Consider the following 14609-nt stretch of genomic DNA (forward strand, 5'->3'; position numbering starts at 1 on the left):
AGAGCTGATTCTGCTGTTCTTGTCAGGGAAATGACCTCATGCATTTAGAGTTCCCGTTCGTGTCTTCGCCAAAAAATTGTTAAGGGAGATTGACGTTCCTGAACCAATAATTGATGCGCCAGAGTCTGAGTTAGTACATGGGAGTTTGCCAGTCCCAATAAAACTGAAATAATTATTTGTAAGTTAACGCGATCTTATTAAATTGTAACTTCTTCTAAGTCAACAGTGTTTATATAACATTAAGTTTTGTAATGTGTAGATATATAATGTGCCAGGTGCGCTCACAGAGGCATACGTTATTAGTTTGAGAGTGGAAATGACAGTAACTAGAATGTTTAACATAAAAATGTTTTCATTAAAATCACAGGGGTCTATGTACTAAGCAGTAATAAGTGACAGTGAAAAGTGATGTCTGTGATAAGTGCCAGCCAATCAGCTCCCAACTGTCATTTTTCAAACACAGCCTGTGAGATGACAGTTGAAACCTGATTGGCTGGCACTTATCACAGACTTATCACTTTTCACTGCTTAGTACATAGACCCCACAGTGTCATCTGCATTGCAAAGCTACAGATGTGTTCTCACCCGTGGAGGAACCAGAGGTGGGGCTGCAGCACAGTTCAAAATTCAAATAGGGGAGTCACACCAACTGCCAGTGAGTCCCAGCCAGTGATGTTTGGTTTTGTTTGAAAGGACAGTTGGTGTGACTCCCCTATTTGAATTTTGAACTGCGCTGCAGCCCCGCCTCTGGAGCCGCAACTGGTCCTCACACAACTTGCGTCTATTCGCCATACATCGCGAGATGCCCGGCGCAACTGAGAAGCTCAGAGAGGAGTAGTATATTGTACTTTACTTTACATTGTGCATCTTATACACATCGTAGACGCAGCTAGTACACTCACAGTGTACTAGACTAGGTCAGGCTGACGCATTAACCGCACAGAAATTGGTTTAACACAGGTACAAAGTCGCTAATTAACAACAACTGAACTTGGCTTGATAAAAAGCCACGGACGCTCGCACTGGTTCCCTTTTTACACAGATTCGGACTCCGTTGCGCACAGATGTACAATTGTTGCACATCAAATTGATCACTGTAATCTAGCAATGTAGCTCTGCCTCTTCCAGATGTTATTTATGAAAATAGGATGAACAATGTAAGCAAAAAAGGCGCTCTGCGCTGCCGGGTGGCCTGGGACCTGGCTCACCAATAGGGACTATTTGGAAGCCACAGTGTATAAGGACACATTTATATCTACTGTGCTTGTCCGTACTTGGGAAGATAGGTTGGTCAGCAGGGCTGGATAAAGGTTTGTGGAGGCCCAGGTAAACTAACTTTTGGGGGCACTTACCAATGACATAGTCAAATGTGTATACTGGCATTCGTGGTTTTTCATATGTAATGATCCAACAGATCCCAACATTGTGCTACAGACAGACAGCATTACTCTGCCGACCTCTGCACTAGAGTGTCCAATAACTTTCCGCGTGATAGAGTGGCCTAATAAATCAGTGTAATATAAGGACACCTTTAAGCAAAGGTGAAGCTTTCAACAATGAAATTGTAGCTATTGACAAATGAGCAGAATGCTGGCAATCTGATAGTTCCTACTAATGGTAATCTCCCTGGATTGGAAACTTTTAAAACCCTGGCATTTGCAGTGCTGTTACTAGACACTGGCAAGGATGGAACTCTTCTCTCCAAGTTTCAAGTGAGAGTTTCATATTAACTGAAGTCATATGTTATGAAATCGTAAATCCTATTCTAACTATTCAAGAGGAACACATTGTAAGGTTCTCAGCAGGCTGGAGAGCAGGGTAGTCAAACTTATTTGGACTGTAAAATGGTAATTGCTGAGTAAGATCGTTGGTGCAGAGCGTTTAAAGATAATGATATTGTAGTGTTTGCTAAGGCAAGGATGTAATATTACTCTAACATAACACAAGATGCCTGGGGCTGTTGAAAGAGCTGAGAGCGATATTTTGCTACTGTTCCTTTTTTTTGCTATTATTTTTTATTATTGTATTACAGCAGAGGCTCTCCTCTCCATATGACCCTGTGTGGTCATCCTCCATATATTTTGTTACTTGATGTTTTATAGTCCAAAAGAACTTTGGTAAACTTTGTAGCCTCTATAAATTTTAATAAACTTTGTGTTGCTCACATATTTTGTTTTTTTTATGTTTCAAGTAGAAGACTTTGCTGAATCTCCACGTCGTGCTTTGAGGGACAGCGTTTGAGTTCCTCAGACACTGCTGCCGACTGTAGGTCATTCTACATAGGGAGTAAGTCATCTATTTAGGCGGTATCACCTCACCTATCATGCCCATCTGAGTCATGGAAGTGTCACCCATTCTACTAAGCAATTTGGTCTAACTAGTTAGGGCTATTTCACACACAACGTTTTTGTCTGGGCAGAAAAAAATCTGACCGATTTTTTTTTTCCCCTGTGGGTCAGTCCCTTTCACACACAATGGTTTTGTGTTGTGTGAAAACATTTTTTTTTTCAATCTTTAACACTGAAACTATAGCCGTCCTAGTCAATGGTTATCACGGCTGTAACACGGCGACCGTGTCGTGTGGAAGCGCTAATGCATTGTAACTTCCACTGCAGTTTAACAATGGTAAAAAAACGTCGGTTTTTTTGCCAGACGGACAAAATCGTTGTGTGAAATAACCCTTAGCGTCTGCTGTATCCAAAGTTGAAGAGAAGAATACTCTCTGAGTACTGACCAACCCTTATCTGATAGGAGGGAAATTTGGTAAAGAAGATCAAGGAACCTATTTATGTATCTCCACGTTAATGAGTTGTAATGAAGCACTGCCCTTGATCGCAGCAATATGACATGCATTTTCAGATCAGTCAAAGATCCTAGGCATAACAAAACAGTGCCTCCGATCAGGGTCGTCTTAACAGCAGTTTGGGCCCTGGGCAAAGCAATGCACTGGGGCCCCTACCCACCCATTCACGGGAAAAAAATGTAAATGGTCAATACAATTAAACCCTCCTGCATGACCATCAGATCTCCCACACATGCAGAGAGACTGTCTGACTGGTCTGAAGCCAGCGGATGAAATGAAAATTGGGACTGAGGTGAGTACTCGTCACCAGGGGGCAGGTTAGATCAGAATACAGTGCACCGGCGGCCAGCTTATAAAAATATCAAAAATTTACCAGGTGGCCGCGGCTGCAGGGGGGCATGTTGGCGGGCCCCTACAATCTTCGGGCTCTTGGGCAACTGCCCGACAAGCCCAATGGAAGAGATGGCCCTGCCTCCGGTAATTGGCTATCCCAGTGAAGACTGGAGCAGATTTATTAAATCTTGGAGAGAGATAAAGCAAAAAGAGATAAAGTACCAACCAATCAGCTTTTGTCATTTTCTAGCACAGCCTGTACAGTGACTGAAGCCGATGGTTACCATTCCAGAGAAGACTTCATTAGTGCGTTCTCTCCCTGGCTGACCTAACTGTGCATGTGTATTCCAATTCAGAGCGTGGAACTTTAGCTGAAATAAGAGGAGTGCGCGTGGCTGAGTGGAGATTGGTACAGTTAACAAGGGTAGTATCGGTGGGGTACTTGCATCTGGTGGCAGGCAAGTGAGGCCCTGAATGATGGTGGTAAGGGGGTACTCTGCACATGGGTCACTCTCCCTTAAAACGCCCCTGTGGTATGGTATGTGAGTGCAATAAAACAAGCAAAAAAAACTTTTCTCTGTGAATATTTTATATATATATATTTTTTTTATTTTATTTTATTTTATTTTTTTTATAAATATATTTTCGCATATAGAAAAGAAACCATATCCAGTGATTAAAGTAGTAACAACAAAACAGGCAGATGTCAAAGACAATGTATAGTACACAAATATTCAGTTCACCCGGAGCTTATATATAGAGTTATCACAGCATAGGGAAGAGAAAGCACTCAGGGACTCTATTACGTATTGTGCTGCTCGGATTAAGCCTTGCTGTGTACGCAGTGTATGTACGTTTTTCAAGTTTATCTGTTACCTACACAACACAGAGGCATCTACTGAGAGGCAGGGCTAATATTCACTATAATGTAGCCTAATTTCATGCGTCAGTCTGGTTCCCAGTAGAATAGATGGGCTGCTTGCTTATCTACATGGCTTTCTCCCAAAAATGCCACCAACTGTTTAGGCAAAAGCTGCTTTTTTCCAATGTATCTTTTATTTTATGGACCACTGAGACTCCTCTCTCCCTGTGCTCTCTGCTCGAGGTCCTGCTTCATGTCACTCTCTCCGGCTTCCACACTGACATGAAGCTGTGCCTGTTGCATGACCAAATGCTGTTGTAGCTTTGGATGGGGAAATATTTTGTTATGATACTGCACATACATACTTAATCTATACATTTACTGCAATAAATCATAATGACATCAGTTTGCAAAATATATATCGGCCACACTGCAGAATGGAAACTGAATACATGCGGCATTGAATGAAGGGTTTACGTCATACTTTTAACTTGGCCTCTCAGGGTGATCCTTATGGGGAGGTAGAGGGGGAGAGGCACAGAGAATCATGTCATTGCGGCCCCATTCCCCAAAATTGAACTTCCACAATTTTTGCGCCATAGAGAGTATGACGTGATTCACCGCGAATTATCATTAAATGTCCAGAGCGTACATTTCCCCAGTGAAGCCGCTCTACTATCTCAGGTGAGAGCCTCCCAAAATTTCGGAGGTCTGCTGCAGGTTCCCGGGAGAGTATCTAAGGATGGTGTACGAGACATTTTTTGTGTAGCCCGTGTTCACATGTGCAGCAAAAATAACATCTTTATGATCCCCACAATATTTTAATTCTACTTCTTGGAACACACGAGTGTTAAAGTGGGGATATATAGCCTACCGAGAAATCATTGCATTCTATTCTACACGTTTTTTTAGTATCAATCAAATGTACAGTAAATGGAAAGCTTTTTCTGTATGTCTAATGCAGTTTCTTACTATCTTATTTTTCTGGGTATTACAAATTTTATTATTTGTTAGGGACATATGTTTAAAATATTTAAAACAATGCACAATAAGCATGTCTAGTGAAATTATGATTGGAGTGTATCCCTCCTCCCAGTATACCCCATCTATGACGTTATCAGTTGAATGACCCAGCTGCTAAGTGTCTCTGGGGATTATATGTAAGTGTTGGCAGCTCTGAAATTAAATGTTATAGGGAGGGAGATGAATTAAAAACTCACCCAAGTGAAGAAGCAAGTGGAAAGGCAGAGGGTCAGGGAAAGTTGTAACCATAATGGGGACATTTGGGGTGAAAGGTTACCGCATGCTGATGGCAGTGATGTAAAGGATCTAACTGTGTCTTGTATGGGATGGTACAATTGCTGTATTCTACCCTGTAGGACAATACAAAATATTGAAGATTTAAATGTATGCAGTGAACTGATTTGACTGTGTGTCACAATAATCTCCCACTGCCAGGAGACTTTCCAGCTCGCAGAGATTTTGTCCAAACTAAATACATTAAATGAGACAATCTCTAAAAAGATTAGATTACTCTCAGTGCAGATGGTTTTATATATTTTCCACCAATGCACACAGAAAAAGTGTTCTATGCCGTTTTCATATTTAATGCCAATATCATGTTTAGGTGTTGAGTTTAATGGCTGCTAGTCCTTTCGGGAGAAAACATTAAAATCGAGCTGCTGATGCAGCAGAATGTGTTGCAGCTGACCACGGAGGCTATGTACTAAGCCTTCGAGAGAGATAAAGTACCAACCAATCCGCTCCTGTCATTTTTCATACGCAATTTGTAAAGTGACAGGAGCTGATTGGCTGGTACTTTATCTCTCTCCACTTTATCTCTCTCCAAGGCTGAGTACATCACTCTTTAAGGCGGGCTGTCTAAACGGAGGCCTAGGGGCCATGCACAATCTCTCTAGAAAACTCTTACTTTGTCATTCGCATGTCAAAAATATAAGCATTCCAAGTAATATATGATCCACTGCATTGACTCTTAAGGGTAGCTATATAATAAAGTCAAGTGCTGATAAATATTATGTTACCACGTTGACACCCTCTGGTATAGGGGCATATATAAGGATGGAATTGACCTGTATTATAAGTCATGACTAGTGTAAGATATTGATGAAAAGCAGGGACTCGCAGTGCAGATAACAGAAGCATTTGGCAGCTACGCTGGTGTGCATATCTTACTAGGGCTGGGTTAGTACCGTCACCTTTTCAACCCGCAACTGCGAGGCAGTGACATAAATGTGGGGAATAGGTGTAACAGAACGACTCACTCTCCTATTTATCGTGGACCTTATAGCAACATTCTTGTCCCACATCTGGTGAACTAATCACATTTAGTTGGCTGCTAGAGATATGTTAAGGCTGAGCACAAATAAGTGTTTAAAAGGCGTTGCTGGTTGATGTGTGAGGAAAAGCAAATGCACTAAACTTTGTGCTTCATGTGGCTAACATCATAAAAATGCACCAGATACAGTTTATTAAGTGGTTTATGAATTAATTTTACTGCAAGATGGAAATTATGAATTCTGTACAGTGATCCAGAGCTGAGACCTGTATCCATTCTGATCAGATCCAGCACTGGATATAGGCAAGTGCCTAGGGCCCTCAAGTCACCCAGCACATCTTGATAGGATGAGCCGCCAGCAGACATGACCTCTCGGCAGCGGTGATAAAGCCAGTGTCTTTTTTGTATTGCCACAATGTCAAAAAAAGCACTACCGTGGTTCCGCTGCCGGTATTGGTCACATCTGCCGGCGACTTCTCCATGCGGCTGTCCACCATGTCAATGCCAGAGAAGAGACATAATGCTTGGTGGCAGGATTGGCTGCAATTTAAGGGCACCAGCTAAAATCTTGCCTAGGGTACCAATTTAGCCAGTGCCGGCTCTGATTTTGGGAGTAAGAAGACAGCACTACTTGTAGTTGACATTAAGTCGCTAAATTTCCTGCTTCAACACCGCTGTTGATGTGTACAGTAACTCACTCTTCAGTAGCAGCAGACTGAAACTCAATAACCCCCACAGATCTGTAGTGAGGCCTCCCATAGGGCCCCTACTGCGACCTTCATAACATCTCTATATTGTCACCCAAACAAATGAGCCTCCAGCTGTTTGAAGACTGGTAGGCCATATATTCTCACCCAAACAATTGAGCCTCTAGCTGTTTGAGGACTGGTAGGCCATATATTGTCACCCAAACAAATGAGCCTCCAGCTGTTTGAAGACTGGTAGGCCATATATTGTCACCCAAACAATTGAGCCTCCAGCTGTTTGAGGACTGGTAGGCCATATATTCTCACCCAAACAATTGAGCCTCCAGCTGTTTGAGAAATTCAACATATATAATTACAACAGAAGGAACTAAGGTGGGACCTGATTGGATGTATTCTCAAGAATCTAGGGAACACCAATCATTTGTAGAGTACAAACCTATAATGTTTAGGGTCAGAGATACCCCCTATATATTGCATACAGGATTTCAGTATTTTGGGCTCTTTCTTTGCTTTTATTTTTTATCATTTAGTTTACTTTTATGTATTCCAGTATACCTTGCCTCAGCACAGGTATGACTATAAACCGTATAAACACATATATGAGTAATTAGATTTACAATGGTCAAGCATTACCGCAGGCCTTTGTCTTCTGCATTCCCTCAGCAGTGTCCCCAAGGACCGCATATAGGGCCTGATTCAGAGCCACTCGTAAGCGGCAGCTCGTTCGCTCCGAGCGATGTTTGCCCAACTGCGCATGCGTATGGATCGTTATACACATGCGCGAACCAGTCAGTGCGGTCGAAATTCATGTGTTCGCAAAATAGCGAATGCCTGCTAATTTGAGTGACAGAATGAGGCGTATGAGGGTGGTAACAGGGTAAGGTGCTTGAAAACGGGGAGTGGAAATCCGATCGCAGGCGTGCTTAAAGGTCAAAACGGGCGTTTTAAGGGAGTGCATAATTAATCCAGCAGCGTCATTGACCACGTCACTTGGTTTTTTTTAACTCAGAACTGCTCGCAAAATAGTGGTTGAAAAACCAACCACAAGAATAGCGAGCAGTTCATACGCTGGTCGATGTACTCGATTAATCTAATAAATAGCGGACATGACGTATGGTGCGAGCGGCCAGGGGGCGTATTTTTCAAATTTACGTTCGCATGTTTTGCTCGCTCGTTCAGACTTAGAGGCGTGAACAGACCGCAAAGTGCGAACGGTTCATTTGAATAGCCACCCCTTTTTAGAAAACGAACGACCGCAAATAGCGAGCGGCTCTGAATGAGGGCCATAGTGTACTATCAAACCACTATAGCTATTAATGGATTTAACAGAGTAAAAACTGTATTTTTCACAAAGTTATCAAGTGCTAAATATATAAGCTGCCTCGGATTTGTCAGGGTGTATGGGGAATATCTAGTTTTCCTCTTCCATCCAGATTGTAAGATTTATGATGCAGGCTATATCCAGGTATGCAGTCAGTGTTTCCATTCTCCGCTCCAGCAGTATCGGAGGTACGGAGAATAAATACAGGAAAAATACACTACACCTAAGCAATCTATATGTCTTACAATTATAACCCAACATGTTAATGCCCTTAGTATTGTTTCTGTGCCATTGGTATTTGCAGAAAATAGATGAAACAAATAGGAGATGTCCATTACAGGTAAGCTGTGCATGGTCCGGGTTATTTTAACAGCATTTATATGAAGATACAGATGTGTCCTGTGTAACTCTGCTTGCACCAAGCATCTTTTTTGCGCCTTAGACGTAATGCGATGGGACTAAGAGGCACCAGGAGACTGCACTGACTATCGCCGCCTGGCATATTGATGCTATATGTATGAGGACACATCTGTAGGTTTGCTATATTTGTCCTATCCTGAAGATAGAGGGCTAATTCTCCAAATGTGGATAGATTCCACAGAAATCTGCAAACTGTGCATGCGCCATAGAAAGCAATCGCGCAGCCATTCGCCCGCTGTCAGAGAAAGAGCAGACGTTCCAATCCATCCCTCGACAGATCACTCATTAGGCGTTTCTGGGCTACGATACCGTGAGACTGACCCGTCTTGTGGGAGTGTCAGGAACATTTGTGGCATGCAAGCATACATTGGATGCCTGGTTTTGATCAATTTCTCCCTCCCAGGGTGTAAAGTCCCAATAATAATGATGAAGACAATGGCTGCTGATTAAAAACCATTGGGCGGCCGAGCCTTCCGCATGAAGATGTGCGATAATTGCATTAGTATAATATAGCAAGCAGGTTGCTGAGGACAAATGGAAATGCAGCTTACTCCATGCATGCATACAACGCAAAAGATGATCGGAGGCAGTGATGTGCGGTCAGGTGAGGCAGAGCCTTTCCTGTCATACTTAGGTATACTCCAGAGTTTTGACTATAAAAATTATAAGATACATTTTAAGAAAATATTATAAATATCTTCTTTGTATTATTCTAATTATTTTATAGACAAAACTCTGGAGTAAAAAGTGTATTGGAGGTGAGGCACTGCCTCCAGTCTACCTTTTCTGAACATCCCTGATCAAAACTCACCAAATATCCATCAATATATACTGCTGCACCTTTGTATAATGCCCACATGAACCCTCATGTTCATATATGTATGTTGAAATCTGGTTCTGATACTAGCCAGTGCCTCCCCAGCCATTTACCGCACCCAGGGCTGGCTCTAGGGGTGTTCGACCAGTGCGGTCGCACAGGAGCACCACCCATAGAGGGCGCACCCCTCCCCAACATCCATTCACTGACGGCATCCATTCACTGACGGGAGAGGGCTGGGGGAAGCCCAGCCAGTGACGGAGGGCTGGGCTTTACCCCCAGCCTGACGTTATTTGGAGACGTGCCATGCGGGCCACACCCCCAATTTTAAAGCCGCGTGCGATTACAGGGCGCAACGTAACGGGCCGGCACAGATTGCTCAGACCCCTGGATCCGGCCCTGACCTCAACGCACATCACTGCAGTCGGAGCACGCCGAACCACACGGCACCGGGCGCACCGGGAAACGCTGTTTTTTTACTTCATTCATTTAATAGTTATCCAAGTTTGTAGAACCTTATTTATTATTATTATTATTATTTATTACCAGTTATTTATATAACGCACACATATTCCGCAGCACTTTACAGAGAGTACTTGGCCGTTCACATCAGTCCCTGCCCCAGTAGAGCTTACAATCTATATACCCTAATATACCTTGCCTAACCAATAACCCATCTCTATATAATGCTAATAAATGTGTGCTTCCAATAAATAGAACAGCTGATTGTTTGATTGTCTGCGTCATTTCAGAAATCTTTGCTACGTGTTCCTGTGTGCCTCATTAAAGAGGATCTAGATATGCTAGTTCTGTACTCTATGTCCATAATAGAGCCAGCATAAATCAATATGATTTCAACATTTGGCCAACCTAGTTCAAAACTAGGTTGAATTGTAAATGCCTTAAGTCATTGGAATCCTATGAAACCTCAGCTGACAATGGAAGATGTACTAAGCTCTGAAAAGTGATAAACTGGAGAGTGATAAACCACCCGCCACTCAGCTCCTAACTGTCATGTTACAGGCTTTGTTTGAAAAATGGCAGTTGTGAGCTGATTGGTTGGTGGTTTATCACTCTCCAGTTTATCACTTTTCAGAGCTTAGTACATCTGGCCCAGAGTAAGCACATGAAACTGCCTTGTGTGAGACTTATTTAGAACTTGGACCACTGTTCTCTGCTCCAAACGGCCGGGTAGAGAATCCTTAGAGTCACAGATAGTTAAACAAGTTCAGTAGCGTATCTAGGGCTCGCACATACTGCACTTCTAGGCCATAACGTCATGGAGGCTCTATGATGGAGCCCAGAGCCAGGAGCTCGAACCAAAAGTTAAGGCGTGGATAATTTGCGGAGATGCTTCCCTGGCATCGGTGAGTCATTAAAGTTTAGAATTTGGCATTGGCTGAGCTGGGTGGCTTTGTCCCCTGGCGAGTGCCATTCTTGCCAACCTGTATTTATGGGGGGAGGGGTGAAATCAAAACTTTTCAATATTTTGAGGGGCTTCTATCACTGTGCCACAGTGATGTAATCAGTCATTGGGTCCTAGTGAATTGGTAGGTTGCGCCCACACAAATATTGGTGGAGCCCTCTAAATGAGTTCCTCTCCTGTGTGTTGTTGACAGTGGAACTGGCCTAATTAATTTAGACATAAAGAATTACACCAAGGTTTTCCTGGACCTGGTAGATTTTGGGGACAAGAGGTCTGGGAGGAATTTAAGTAATGCTTCCATTAGTTAGTCCATGCTCCTGTGCACAGTAAAGTTCATACAGTAAAGTCCCTTTCAGACATACACCAAAAACCTGTGTTTTTCCCTGTGCATGCGCATCTACCCGGGTCTTGACTATGTCTTAACAGAAACTACCCAGGTCAGAGCCCCGGGTCCGTGACCCTGCATTCGACCAGGGTGCAACCCGGGTTTGCGCGCTGGCTTATGTCTGAAAGGCATAACCCGGTCTTGATGACCCGGGTCATGCCTAAAAAGACTTGATTGGTGGGCACAATAGTGCTTGGAGATGACATCATCTCCAAGCATCTACTGTTAGTCAGAAAGCCTGGGTCACTGGAAGACCTGGGTCCAGTGTGAAGAGTGACAACCCAGGAATAACCCGCGACCATCACCCGGGTGTGAAAGGGTGTAAGTGCTGAAACCCCGGCTTCAATCTGTTTTCGGTGTTCAAGGTTCCAAGCCGGGTTTATGAATGAAAGGGGTATAAATGGTAAAAAAAAAGGCATACAGACAGATGTGTCCACATACACTCATCCTCAAATTGCGCCAAACAGCCCCATTTAGCGCTCCAAGGACTTTGCAACTTTCCAAAAAACAAATCCTAAGTGCCTTATACACCATAAGTGAACTAAGACAAAAGTTGGAGGGAAAAGTAGCAAATATGAGGAAAATCTACACAATCTAAGTAAAAAGGCAGAAGACATGGCCGATATGAGTGTACTGCACCATTACCGGTTGTGCTTCATCTGCGACCTTATACAGTACCAATTCCTTTATGTCAGAAAAACCTAATCCTAAGTACCTAGTACCATTATATGCGTAGTAAGATGCAAAATTGAGGATAAAGTATACCGCACAGGAATAGCTACCCGAGGGTTGACCCAGGTGTCTCGCGCCATATGATGCAAAAAGCATATATCTGTAGTATACATTCCGCACAAAAGCTTGGGACTTACCAAATACATTTCAGAAATAGTGAAAGGTGAACACCAAGGCCTGTATAGATTTCCCACTAACCCCAGGTGCTGGCTGCTGTAACCAGGGACACTTTGACACCAATCTTCTGAATTCATTTTGAGGATCTGCTAGGGACTCCTTTGCATGAATGACCTATAAAGCATACTTCTTTTGAACACTTGCTGTAGCTGGCCACTGAGGGGACGACCCATAATCTAACAAATCGCAGATCTAAGAAGAGGGAGAAGCACCAAAATGACACACTTCTCATAGAATCTCCTCATATTGGCGCTGACCCCTTCCCACGGAGTCGCGATACCCAATATTACTCTCCCCATCTTACCCACTTCACTAGGAAGTGGGCAGGATGTAAGAGATCCACCCTCTCTTCCTGGATCCAGGGGACTACCCGAGAAATCAGGAGTCTCACAGACATTTAGGGAGAGTATGTATATAGAATAAGTATCAGAATGTATATAGAATAAGTAAAGCATTGCACCATATATAATGGCACTAATGTGTTGGTAGGAATTGCCACGAAAACTCTGCAGGCAGCCTGGACCCGTGTAATAAGAAGGATAGGGGTTACAACTGAGGCCCAGAGCATACTGTACTATCCTAGTCTCCCGGAATATGCACTGGGTTTTATTTTTTAGGTTTTTGGCCAGGGCTAAGGTTCACATAGAACAAGATTTAGATGATCTGTGCTTTTTCAGTTTTTGTGAAAGTACAAGGCATGATGAGACTTGTGTCACATAACTGTGTGCTGTTACATTCATGTACAGGGCAGGGAGGGATCTGTGATATAGATAAATAGAGTGGTGCACATGAAGACGATAGGAGGAGACGGTGCATCCAGATCTCAGTGTGGTCCTGTTCCTCAGACTACACAAGTCTGGATTGGGTGCGCCATGTAGCCTGGCTCCCCATTGAGCAGTGTACTGAGGACAGAGCCAGGCTTAGGTATGTTTCATTTTATACATGGATAATAGTCATTTTGAATTGCAGTCGGGAGCTGGGCACTTTGGTGCCGTGATTTGTGTTTTGAAGTATACACTGCTTAAACAGTGTGTCCAAATACTTAGCAGCTATCCCTCATGTGGATTTGTGTATCCGGAAGCATAATAAGCCTGTTAATACAGTCAGCTGAATGTCATCCTGTGTCCTTTTTTTCCGATTTCTAATTGCAAATGAATGTCATGCAATATGTGAATAGTTTGATGCTTAAAAATAGGAACCGAACAATGAAGATCTGTTTTCAATAATTCGGATCTGGCGTTCCTTCTACACCCGATTCTTTCCAAACGGTTTCTGGATGAGTGAAACAAATCCTTTATATGTATCAGAGATGAAGATGAAACAGCTCATTCTGGCAACTTACTTGGCTCTTTAGGGTTAGGTTTGTTTGGGGACCACGATTGTTACTGTTGTGCAATTCTATCCATAGAACACACGCAGTATGTTGCGCGGTGTAGTTTGCAAGAGTATAACTGGCCCATTCGCTGTCTTTGTCCCCGGTGATAGCATGGGGGTCAGCCTGACTCTGCATTAGATAAGAGCCGCCTCTTTGCCACTATAACGGCACATTAACAGGGGCATTATTACTGATCCCAGTCATTTATGTTCCGTTTCTCTTCTGTTTGCCAGGGTGGTGGTTTGTGAGTACAGCGGAAGAGCAAGGCTGGGTCCCTGCTACTTATCTAGATTCCCAGAGTGGAAGCAAAGACGACTCCGAAATTCACACTTCGAAATCTGGAGACGGTAAGTTGATTACTTGTTGTAAGTAACAAATGGACGTAGCTTAAGGTGGTGAGCGGATAACTTTCTTGTTTGCTTATAGATTGTTTTATTTTTGAAGCATAAAGTGCGGTAGGTTTGCGGCAATATATATATTTTTTACTTATTTTTCTCTGCTTAGAAATTTAATCAATGCAGACATGGAGCTGTGATATTGATTATTCTGGGTCTGATTCTGAGGTGCGCACTATTGCACCGCGGTTACATCTTTTTGCGCAGCTTGACTGAATTTATGCTAATGTTGCAGCAGATGGGTTACCTACTGAGACACCCACCAACTGTGTCTCTAATCCGCCGCTGTGCGTAAATAGTCGCACCATCGGACAATAGAGCAGCTCTATGGTTGCTCAGAATGTCCGTTGGATCATGGCCGCTGTTGCCATGGCAACTTCGTTTTTGGATGTAATCGCTGGCTGCGGCGCACCCGCACCTTTTATCCACCCTCTGTTACCTTCCAAGAGCGCCCACCAAAATTGGCTTTCTCTGTATGTGGGTATGTTGCTCTTTAGCAGTGCTACAGTGGTCCTTCCCTTACATCTGTATATAGCTAATATAAAAGTTGCACATAGATT

At 43.2% G+C, this 14609-nt stretch overlaps 1 protein-coding gene across 6 annotated transcripts in view; it reads left to right on the forward strand.

The window, feature by feature from the left end:
* The window catches only part of SH3PXD2A (SH3 and PX domains 2A), a 378368-nt gene that overhangs the window by 320320 nt on the left and 43439 nt on the right, over positions 1-14609 (forward strand). For all 6 annotated transcript variants that reach the window (XM_088448737.1, XM_088448738.1, XM_088448740.1 and 3 more), the window contains one exon: positions 13888-14001. In XM_088448737.1, coding sequence (XP_088304863.1) covers positions 13888-14001 — 114 coding nt within the window. The remainder of the gene's footprint in view (positions 1-13887; positions 14002-14609) is intronic.

The sequence above is a fragment of the Taudactylus pleione genome, unplaced genomic scaffold (genome assembly GCF_031769625.1).
Source record: "Taudactylus pleione unplaced genomic scaffold, aTauple2 ptg000464l, whole genome shotgun sequence".
Lineage (NCBI taxonomy): Eukaryota > Metazoa > Chordata > Amphibia > Anura > Myobatrachidae > Taudactylus > Taudactylus pleione.